Raw genomic sequence first — 11,556 nt, 5'->3', positions numbered from 1 at the left:
TGCCTCTGCCTCCCAAGTGCTGGAATTAAAGGCATGCGCCACCATTGCCCGGCATACCTGACTTAATAATATGTTTTTCTTATTAAAACCACAACAACCCACAAACAGTATCAGAATACACACTTATAAATAAGTAATAGTGAAATAGTGTTCGTTGGTAGATTGGATTAGTATTCTAATTCTTCTGGAATTATTAATATATAGTAATAGCTATACTAAAACATAAATAGAAATAAAATACTTGCTAAACCACTGATGTCATTTTCCAAGCTGGAATTCTTTGGGTGATGTGAACAGAGACAGGAGCCACATCTTGATTTCCTTAAGGTCTGTTACAAAGACACTGTGCCTTAATTTTTCATTCCTTGGTCTACAGGGAGGTTCCACTAACTTAGGTGGTTGGAAGGGCTTTTGCTCAGTTAGGTTACAACTTTGGAAAGACATACTAGAGCGGTTTGAAGAGGAAAGAGACTGCATCAGCTCGGACAGAGCAAATGATAACGGATGGATTTAAGGTGCTTTAAGACAACAAGGCCAATCATATTTGAGGAAGGATTCCTCGTGAGGGTTGAGGATCAGAAATATATTGAAAGTGGTTCCTTGGTTCCTTCTGTGGAGCTGGGTGCGATGAAGCATAGATGCGATCCCAGTCCTTGGGAGGCCTAGGCACAAGGATTATTGCTAGGCTAAGGCCACTTCAGGCTTCTCAGTACCCGCTCAGCTAAGGCTCTCCAGTGAGTGTGTTGGGGTCCAGGGATCACCTTACAAACCACAGGAACACCGACCTCAGTAAGAAAGGGATAGTTTACTGAGCATATGCCCCAGGACTGGTTGGCCAGGGCCATAGTCTGGATTTGGGGACTGGACCATGACGCTAAGTTAAGATCCTACAGGGTATTTAAGACCCAAATCCACAAACGTCTGTACCAAGTTATTTCGCCAATCAGGATTTAGGGATAGGGGGATTTCCTTAAGAACATGTCTTTGCTGTACACTTTTCCTGGTCTCTTGGTTGGGGTATTCAACTGTGGCAGGAGACTTGCCTTGTCTAACATTCATGTCTTAACTTGCCAAGCAGGATGTCAGTTGCCCACATGCATGCCTCTCTCTTTCTGCCAAGTAGGATGTCAGTTCCCAGGGAGGTCTTGGGAACTTAATTAACCTGTACCTTGACCACTACTCAGAATGGAAGTCTTATTCCAAGTAAATTTCTTTTTTTTTTTTTAAATTCTTTTTTTTTTTTAAGATTTATTTATTTATTATATGTGAGTACACTGTAGCTGTCTTCAGACACTCCAGAAGAGGGCGCCAGATCTCATTACAGATGGTTGTTAGCCACCATGTGGTTGCTGGGATTTGAACTCTGGACCTTTGGAAGAGCAGTCGGGTGCTCTTACCCACTGAGCCATCTCACCAGCCCCCCCAAGTAAATTTCTTAGGTTGGTACGGGTATCTCTCTTATGTTGGGGTCCATCCCAAGGGCAGCTTATATCATAAAAGCTTATACACGGGTGCAGGAAGTGCTGTTGAGTGGTTGGTTCAGGTCCAAGCTTACTGTTAGTAACTATACAAAGTAGTTCTGACTTTTATGGTGATTGGTCTCCCAGGGCACAGAACATAACAGAATATGTAATCAACTTGGCATTAGAAACTTTCCTAGTGTAAGACCCCAGACACTGGGGAGACCCCTGCTTAAGTCCCGGGATGAGCTGGCCGGCACCCCAATGACTCGAGAGAAAACCACACCTGATGTAAACTGCAAGAGACTTTATTGTAAGTTAGGTGATCATGGACTCCTTTTACAGTGCAGGGCAGGGGGCTTTTAAAGGCAAAGTGAGGAATTGGGAGGAGTTTGGCTACAGCTCTTCTCTGTGGAATTTATCTCTGTGTCCTTGGCACAGGGAGCCAAGCAAGCGCCTGGCTAGGTCTTTTTACAATTACTGCATCTCTGGTTGTAAGGTATAGAAACAAAAAGGCTTTTTGCTGGCTATAGAGAACAAAGAGCTTCTTTCTGGCTGTATTTTTAGAGCTCAGGGAAAACAAGCTTGGGGGAATGTTTTAGGGGCTTTACCTTTCAGGGAGAAACGCTTTAAGTCGGGATCTCACACTAGTAACAGCAGAAACATATGTGAAAGTTTCCTTATAATGATGGACCAGCCAGGTAACAGGTCCCTAGGCCTTAATACTCCATGTGGACCTTAATATTTTACCTAGGTCCTAACAGGGTGGGATAATAGGAGGTGGCTGATGGGTGGGTAGACAGGTACAGGGCAGGTGAGGTCATAGCTGGTGGGATGCACAGCTGAAAACTCTTCTCTGCTGCCACAGCTCCTTCCCCTTGGCACTGATCACGGTGAGTCCTATAACCGCCATGGGAAGTCTCACTGCCTCTCTGTCCCTTGGTTCTGCAAGATGAGTAGAAACACTACACATTGTGTTCCACAAGCTTCGTGGAATCAGAGGGGTTGGAGAGAGCATAGCTTTCCTGAACAGGATGGCAGAAGCCAAAGCGCAGAAGACACCAGCCTCCTCTGTGATGTTGGTCTGGGGTGGGGGTGGGGAAGGGACCACGCACCCCACATTCTCCAGTGTGGATGCTGGGCTCCCTCCATGTCCCCTTCCCAGCAGTTGCATTAAGAATCATGGGTGACTCTGCAACACGTTCCAGTTTTCCGTAACAACCCCTCAGGTCCTTTAAACAGTACACTTTGTATTTTTACTGAAATTACTCTTTCAGTTAAAAAAAAAAAAAATCCTTATAAGCTAGACGTGACTCCAGGTCTGGGAACACAGCTGTGAGCATACCAAGCACAGAGAGCCTCAGTTCTTGGAAGAGCAGATAATAAGCTAATCACCTAGCAACGCACAGTGTTGTGGTCTGAGGCTGGTGCCACTGCTCACCTACTGTGCACAGCACCTTCAGTTCAGGCTCTGTAGTGTGTAGACTATACAGTAGGTACTATATGGTGTTAAGTGTTGTGGAGAACATACAATTGGCAGTGTTGTGTGAAATTATAATTTTATATAAGAAGAGAATATAAAATTGGGAGTGCTGTGTGAGACTTATTTATTTACTTATTTCAGTTCTGGGTAGTGGAAGACCTTTTTATAAAATCAGCTTGTGAGCAGGAGAGACAGCGGAGCAGTTAAGAGCACATGGACTGCTCTGTCAAGAGGACCTGGGTTCAACTCCCAATACACATGCAGAGGCTCACAACCATCCATCTTCAGTTCCAGGAGATTTGGTGCCCTCTTCCAGCCTCCTTAGGCACTAGGCACACATGTGAAAGAGGTACAACAACTCAGTCGTCCAGGTCAGGTGTGATCTGTGCATCACTGGCCCACCAATGCCCAGCTCCAGTGTATCCTAAGAGCTGGTTCTGCACGTTGTCTGAACCGTGTGACGTCACTTCCGGGAGACCAGCTTCTCCGTTTTCTGGTTGGCACCAGGCTTCAGCCTTTTCCTTGTCCCAGCGTGGGATTCTTGGGAGCAGTTCAATTTCTTAGGGCCATTGTTTCAGTAGTGCAATAGCCAAAGGGAAAGAAGACACAAGTGTCTCTTTAGACTATCTTCAGTCCCATCGGGGTGGGTACATACTTTGACATATTAGCAGAGAGAAGGCTTGAAGTGACTGTGCCATACTACACCTTCCATTTCCTGTTTCTTCAGAATTCCTCTTCTGGTGACCACAATCTGGTTTCCTGGAATTCGTCTTAGTGTTCTCTTTTTTGGTCACACAGTTGAAACTTTGTTTCCTCCTTCCTAGGAACGCTAGACTTTCTTGCTTTCCATAATTCCCAGCTAAATGTTCAGGTCTTTTAGATATGATCCACGGTTGAAGGGTTTATTTTTTTTTTTTAATTTATTTATTTTTAAGGATCTCACGCAGCCCAGGCCGGCCTATGTAACTATGTAGCTGGACTTCTAACACTGCTGTCTCCATTTCCCAAATGCTAGGATTGCAGTTTGCGCTTTTTCTTCCCAGACTGTTGAATCTTGGGCTCCCTGCTAACTAGGCAAACACTCTATCAGCTGAGCAACACCCGACACCCCCTGGGAAGGTCTTTGTCTTTTGTTAAAAGTTAATCTTGTATGGACTAGGGAAGTGGCTCAACTGTTAAAATAATGTGTAACTTATGCAGCTGACAAGGGTTTGGTTCATAGCACCCACGTTGAGTGGCCCACAGCTGCCTTTAACCTCAGCCAGGATCAATGCCCACTTCTGGCCTCCAGAAGAATCGCTTTCAATATAGGACACACACACACCTAGACAAAAATATAAACTCCGTACTCCGCCACAACAGTGCTCTCTCCTCGATCCCACTATTGTCTTTAGCTGCTGCGTTCATCTAGCCTAAGGGTCGCCAGCCTCAAATGAGGGCAGCCGCAAATTCAAATGGTCACACCATCCCATGACTGCCACATCCACCAGTTGTCAGTCTGGGCCCTTTGGCTTTCCTGTCCCACTTATAAGCTTCTTCAAAGCATGAGAACATGTGCTATATAAAAGATAATTTCTCTTCCATCAGAGAGTGGCAGAAACACATTTCAGGTACCCTTCAGAGACACGTTGGACATCGAAAGAAAAGAAAATTGAGGCTATATTATAGCAGTTTGGACGAGGTATAATATATACCTCTTGGTCACCTTCATATTATGCGGTCTTAGAAGGTTCACGATTGTTACTACAAGCTACAATTGGTTTCTCAGGCCTGGAGAACTAGGGTTCCAGTGGGGGCGGGGTGGAGAGTTAGTTCTAGCCGCCTCTCAGCCGGGTGGGGCACACCCGCGACTGTCAGGACACGCCCCCTCAAGGCGCGAGGCCTCTCGGGAATTGTAGTCCCAAGGCCCACCGGAAGGCGTTGAAGGGCAGGCGTTGCAGCCTTTTTAAGCTTAAGGTCATCTGTCTTTAACGCTCCCTCATTTTCAGGCGTGGCCTCCTGGAGCGCCACGGCACCCGGCTGCTCTGTCGCGTCTTCTGAGTTACAATAAAGTTTTTCTCCCTGTACGGAGTTCAAGATGGCGGCCTCCTGGTCGCCCTTGGTTACTCTGCGCTCCGCCGCGCGCAGCCGGCTGACTGGGAGAGGTGTTGGGTGCGGGGCGCGGGTCGTCGCAATCCCTACTCCGGCCCCTGGCCCTGGGAAACCCCCGTGGAAAGGTCAGTGACCGTGTCACGAGCCGGCCGTGCAAGGCCCTGGGGTCACCCCACTGTCTGATCCCGCCCAGCTGCACCCGTGGCTTCCCAGGTTGTAGGGATCCTAGAGACGAGTTCGTGTCCATTGACCTTTTGTATCTCGTTGCCCCAAAGAGCTCTGAGCGCCTCAGGCAGCTGCCCAGAGTAACTTCCATTTGAGGGTCAGAGGCCAACCCAGTTCTTCCCCAGGTACCCACGGCTTGGAGGGATGGGGCAAGCAAGAGTGGGGTTGGTGTGTGGGGAGCCTTTCACCCCACCCCATCTGGGCTCTTAAGGCTGGTGATGGACTTAATGGTCATGTCAGTCAGGAACCCTGTGCCCCCTCCCCGCCCTTTTTCTCGATGCAATCTTAAATTCCTAGGGCATCACTTTGTCTGTCTGTCTATCATCTATCTGTTTTGCCCCCTTCGATTCTTTCGTTCTACTGTTGTGTGTCTGTGAATGAGTGCTTAGCCAAATTACAATCACGTGGCCTCACTGTGTGGTACAGGCTGGCCACGAACTTGAGAACCTCCTGCTGCCGTTTCCCCGAAGTGCTAATTTTACCTCTGTTCACTGAACTGGTTTCTCAAAAGAAGCAAACCCTGTGCCATCATTTCCTTGGCACGTAGGATGGTAATTGGTGTCTGATGAGCAGATATTTTCAAATGAACGACGTTATTCTCATGGTCTTCCTCAGTCACCTTTCCTCATCTCCAAGCGCCTCTTTATATACCTTCAAAAACGGATATAATTTAACAGAGTATATATATGCAAATGCCGATTCTCATCGTCTCAAGATAGGTTTTTTTTTCCCCTCAGTCATTGAAATAAATACCAGACTGTGAGCTTTACAAGTTCCTTGATAGCAAAGGGCCTTGGTATCAAGCCTGAGTTCAATCCCTAGGACCCATATGGCAGAGGGGAAGTACCAACACCCACCACTTGTCCACTCTTGTGCACGCACACACACACACACACACGGTAAAAAAAAATTTTTAAGTAAAAAATATTCCCTTCTATTTTATAAACAAGAGAAATGCTGAAGTCTAAATCTCATTGAGTCTGGATTACAGTTTCTGCCCCTTTCTTTACACACACCTCTTTCCCCCCTCTTGTTTGAAGTTTCATTTACAAAGCTGGCTTAAACAAAGGCAGGAAGGAAGCCTTGGGAGAGACCATGAGGACCGGAAGGGCAGGAAGGGCAAGATTTGGCTTGATTTTCAGCAGTACTGTGCTTTGAACCCAAGGTCTCCTGTGCGCTAGGCCACCCTTCTGCCTCAGAGCTATAGGTTCAGTTCTTTTTTTTTTTTTTTTTTTTTTTTTAAGTTTTTTGAGACAGGGTTTCTCTGTATAGCCCTGGCTGTCCTGGAGCTCACTTTGTAGACCAGGCTGTCCTGGAACTCAGAATTCCTCCTGCCTCTGCCTCCCGAGTGCTGAGATTAAATGCGTGCGTCACCACCCGGCCAGTTTTAACCCTCTTAATAGTTAAGGGAAAGCCTTTTCTCAGACAGCAAAGGGGCCCTCTGTTCCAGGGCTCAGGTGCTGATCCTAAAACTTAATGGCTGAGGCTAGACTATCACAGCAGATTTGAGACTGGCTTGTGCTACATAGTGAGTTCAGGTCTAACAACAACCAAGAAATCATATTAGCCAGTGGTGTGTAGGTAGAAACGTGACAACATTGTTAATTCATATGAAGTCGTAAACTAAATGTAAGGAGTTATATGAATGAGTTGGGCCCAGCTCTCGGAGGGAGGCAGGATTACAGTACTCAAGTTTGATAGCTAATATGTGATGAGCCCTTTTCTTTTTTTCCTAAAAAAATGTACATACTCACATGCGGACACATGTAGCATGTAGATACACGCTTTTTTTGTTTGTTTGTTTGTTTTGTTTTGTTTGTTTTGAAAGAGGGTCTTGGCTGGAGCTGGCCTGGGACTCACTTGCCAGGAGTTCACTAGCTTCAACCTTGCAACCCCCTTGTGTTGGCCTCTCAGCTGCCATTACAGGCAGGAGCCACCAGCCCCAGCTGAGCCTTTTCTATACTCTAGGCAGACTTCTAATTGGCTCCTCCTTTTTTACAATCTGAGTTTCGTTTGTTTTTCCAGCCATGTTTGGAGAGAACAGCCTATGACTCTTACTGGGTTTTGTGGTTCTGAGGGAGAGGGACCAGGGATGAACCTGGGATGGGGGGCTGCCATTTGGGTTCAGAGAGCCCTGGATGCCAAGGGGGCTGTCTAGGCTTAGTGAGATAAGGTAGTGGAGGGTTCTTGGAATAAATGTGGTTGAGTCTGTTTCAGCATGTGTGCTCCTGGATACACCAGGCATTGGGGGTTGGGGGACGATGCTGAGGCTGGAAGGAAGTTCAAATCTTTGAGAAGGCAGTTAGGTTATGCTGTGGTGGAGAGGGAATTCAGACATGGCTTCTTGATAGAATTGACAGCCCTGCAACAGATATGGAAGATTAGTTAATATCATTGTGGAGTTCCTAGTTTGGGCTATGTAAGGGAAACTAAGTCAAGATAGAAAAGAAACCCAAAGAGGCAGTTCCATTGTTTTTGGGATAAATTGTTGTTATTGTTTTCTTAGCTTATTTGCTTATTTATTTATTTTATTTATATGGGTACTTTTGTTTATATTTTATTCATATGGGTATTTTATTTATGTGGGTGTATGTATATATGTATGCCAGAAGACAGCATCAGACAGTTGTGAGCTACCATGTGGGTGCTAGGAAGTGAACTCAGGACCTTTGGAAGATCAGGGAGTGCTCTTAACCACCGAGCTATTTCTCTAGTCCCGTTTTTGTGTGTGTGTGTTTTGCTTTTTTAAATTAAACAACTCAGGCCCCTTGCAAGGGCAGCAAGCATTTATAACCACTGAGCCATCCTCCCCAGCCCTGAGATTTAGTTTTGATTGGTTAAACTTAGGGTGTTGGTGATGGTGCTAGTTGTAGGGTGTGGGGAGGGAGGGAGGAATAGGAGGCAGGTGGAGCAGGAGAATGCAGGACTTGCCTGGGCAGGTCTGCAGAGTGGAAAGCAGAAACAAGTGTAAGTCCCAGGGAAGACTTAAGACACACCATGAAGAATAGAGAAGGCGTAGACAACTGGGACAGATACCGAAAGGGAGGACATCTCTTGGTTTTCCAACAGAAAAAAAAACCTCCTGCCTAAAATCCTGCTTTATTTGAGTTAGCCTAAGAAGAGTGTGTTTCATAGGGGTAAGAGACTGTGAGAATCAAATCTCACCATTTGTTGTAGCACAGTCTTGGGGCATGTACTATATTTTTAGGTGTTGCTATTGGGTGATACCCTGTTCCGTTCAGCTCACTGCAGTCTCATCTCCTGCACAGAGATCCTTCTCAGCAGGAGTGGAAGTAGCTTACAGGGTGAGGACCGTACTTACTGAGCTGTCTCCTAGCCCCGTGGGTGGATGGACTTCGTAGTTCTCAATGTAGTGACTGTCTTTATGTGAAACAACTCAAGTCCATTTGTTTTTGGTTTTATTTTTTAAATGTTTATTTATTATTATATCTAAGTACACTGTAGCTGTCTTTAGACACATCAGAAGAGGGCATCAGATCTCATTACAGGTGGTTGTGAGCCACCATGTGGTTGCTGGGATTTGAACTCAGGACCTTCAGAAGAGCAGTCAGTGCTCTTAACCACTGAGCCATCTCTCCAGCTCCTCAAATCCATTTGTTATTATTAGCATATATGATTAGAGATGAGCATTCTTTACCCCACCCCACCCCCTTTGTTTTGTTTTCAAGACAGATCTTGGTCCGCCTGCCCCTGCCTTCTAAGTGCTGGGATTGAAGGTGTGTACCAGCTCTACCCTTACGTCCACTCTTGAGGGTGCCTTTTTTTTTTTTTAAGATTATTTTTAAAATATCATTATTCTTTTAAACACTAGATATCATTCTGTGATAGATGGAAGGTTCGTTGTAGTAGGACTGATCTACAAATAGATGATTGAAAACCTGACAAACTTGGGGGTGAGGAGATGGCTCAGCAGTCAAGGGCAGTGGCTGCTCTTCCAGAGGACCTGGGTTCGACTCCCAGTACCCACATGATGTCTCCGAATTGTCGGTAACCTCAGCTCAGGGATTCCAGTTCCAGGGCATCTAATGTCATTGGTACACAAGTGGGACAAAGACATATATGTAGGCCAATCACATAAAGAAAAATGTTAAATATAAAAACATAAACTTCAGGGGCCTAGACTAGATGACTTAAAAAGCTTTATCACCTTAAGTGGCTGGTGAATGTGTGATGTTAATGTTTTAGATTTGTCTTTTCATGGAAAGAGCCAGGGTAACAAAAGATACCAAAGCCTGGGAATTAGTGATGCAGCCTTGGGCCCGTATAGTAATACGCTATCTAAATTCTCCAAGGGGGAAAAGTCATTTTGGTTCTTGTGTATATGTACTAGTTTCCCTATGTAGTTTGTTTCTTTCTGACCTGAGATCAAGATTTTTCCAGCTTTTTTTTTTTTTTTTTTTTTTTTTTGGTTTTTCGAGACAGGGTTTCTCTGTGTAGCCCTGGCTGTCCTGGCACTCACTTTGTAGACCAGGCTGGCCTCGAACTCAGAAATCCGCCTGCCTCTGCCTCCCGAGTGCTGGGATTAAAGGCGTGCGCCACCCCGCCCGGCCCAGCTTTTTTTTTTTTGGTTGGTTGGTTTTTCGAGACAGGGTTTCTCTGTATAAGCCCTGGCTGTCCTGGAACTCACTTTGTAGACCAGGCTGGCCTCGAACTCAGAAATCTGCTGAGATTAAAGGTGTGTGCCACCACACCCGGCTCCAGCTTTTCTATTTTGTTTTGTTATTTTATTGTGTATGTGTGGGAATGTTTTGACTACATGCATGTCTGTGTATCACTTGAACGCCTGGTACCTATAGAGGCCAGAAGAGGGCGCTAGATTCCCTGGAGCTGGAGTTACAGATGGTTGTGAGCTGCCCTGTGGGTGCTGGGAATTGAACCCTGGTCCTCTGCTAGAACAGTCAGTGTTCTTAACTGCTGAGCCATCTCTCCAGCCTCTATCTCTTACAGGCACTTTCATGTGGAACTGCAGCCCTGTATTCTGAGTCCAAGGCTAGCCTGGGCTACACAGGAAGACACTATATTAAAACCCCTCTCCCCCCAAACCCCAAAACAACAGCAATGAAAACAAAAACTAGAAGGCTGATGAATTGGCTCAGGGGGTGATGATGCTTGCCTCCAAGACTGGGTGGCCTGGGCTTGATCTCTGGGATATGGTGGAGGAAGAGAATCAAGCTCCTTACGTTGTCCTCTGACCTCCACAGACGCACTGTAGCATGTTTGACCCACCCCTCCCCACCAAAACAGCCAGCCAGTCAAAAAGGCAGTCAGAGACACAGAACAAAAAGCGTGCTGGATGTTTTCCTTGGCTAGAATGGTTACTTGGGCTCCATCTGTAAATTCCATCTTTTGGAGTCTGGCAGTGGCTGTACTACTGTGAGTGCGCCTCATCTTTTATGGATCTCTCTGTTTTTAATTTTTGTTTTTTCAAGACAGGGTCTTACTGTGTAGCCCTGACTGTCCTGGAACTCACTTTGTAGACCAGGCTGGTCTCAAACCTGCAGAAACCCACCTGCCCCTACCTCCTGAGTTCTGGAGTTCACGGACCACTTCACTGAGGTTTTTTCTTATAACCCACCAAGTGTTGCCTATGTGAGCACGATGTGGGGCAGACACTGGAGAGTGGGCAACCTACACCAGTGTGTATACTACCAAAGAAAACTGTTCTCCGTCCCTCAGAGGCCCTGAGTACTAACTCATCAGTTAGGGGTAGGGTCCCGTGGGCCCTTCCCTCATTCATGCTGGGATGTTGGCTGGCTTGGTTTTGTGTATTTAACCACTGTCGCTGTGAGTTCATTCACATGACAGTCATGTCGTGTTCAGAATACGCTCTGTTCTATCACTAAACCCCATCCTCCGGCACTTCCACTTGCTCTGCTCTGCCCCTCCCTGAATCTTGGTGGGGCATGTGGGAGTAGGCAGGCTGAATGGTGACTTGCTCTCACTGTGTGGACCAGTTGGCTGAGAATTTCTGCCAACCACTGCCCACTGCAGAAGAGGCTCCTCAGACCAAGGTTGAGAACAGCACTGAGCTATGGGTATTTGTGAACGTATTTATTTATTTTTGCAATTAGGGTTTTATTTTATTTTCTATTTTTTATGTGCATTGGTGTTTTGTCTACATTAGGTCTCTCCCCTGGACTTGGAGTTACAGACAGTTGCAAGCTGCCATGTGGGTGCTGGGAACTGAACCGGGACCTCTGGCAGAGCAGCCAGTGCTCTTAGCCACTGAGCCACGTCTCCAGCCCCAAGTGAATATATCTAGAAGGCAGTTTGGCA

At 46.3% G+C, this 11,556-nt stretch overlaps 1 protein-coding gene across 2 annotated transcripts in view; it reads left to right on the top strand.

The window, feature by feature from the left end:
* Positions 1-4,922: 4,922 nt before the first annotated feature.
* Afg1l (AFG1 like ATPase) overlaps positions 4,923-11,556 on the top strand; it is a 161,205-nt gene continuing 154,571 nt past the window's right edge. The window contains exon 1 of one of the 2 annotated variants that reach the window (XM_021174127.3): positions 4,923-5,159. In XM_021174127.3, coding sequence (XP_021029786.1) covers positions 5,021-5,159 — 139 coding nt within the window. In that variant the 5' untranslated portion in view covers positions 4,923-5,020. Of the gene's footprint in view, positions 5,160-5,192; positions 5,385-11,556 lie in introns of those variants that run through there. The other variant, XM_085842799.1, reaches the window with a different exon arrangement.

The sequence above is a fragment of the Mus caroli genome, unplaced genomic scaffold (assembly GCF_978045245.1).
Source record: "Mus caroli unplaced genomic scaffold, Mus_caroli_1 scaffold_9, whole genome shotgun sequence".
Classification (NCBI taxonomy): Eukaryota; Metazoa; Chordata; class Mammalia; order Rodentia; family Muridae; genus Mus; species Mus caroli.
The sequence above is the reverse complement of the archived record's forward strand: the minus strand, read 5'-3'. Positions and strand labels throughout refer to the sequence as shown.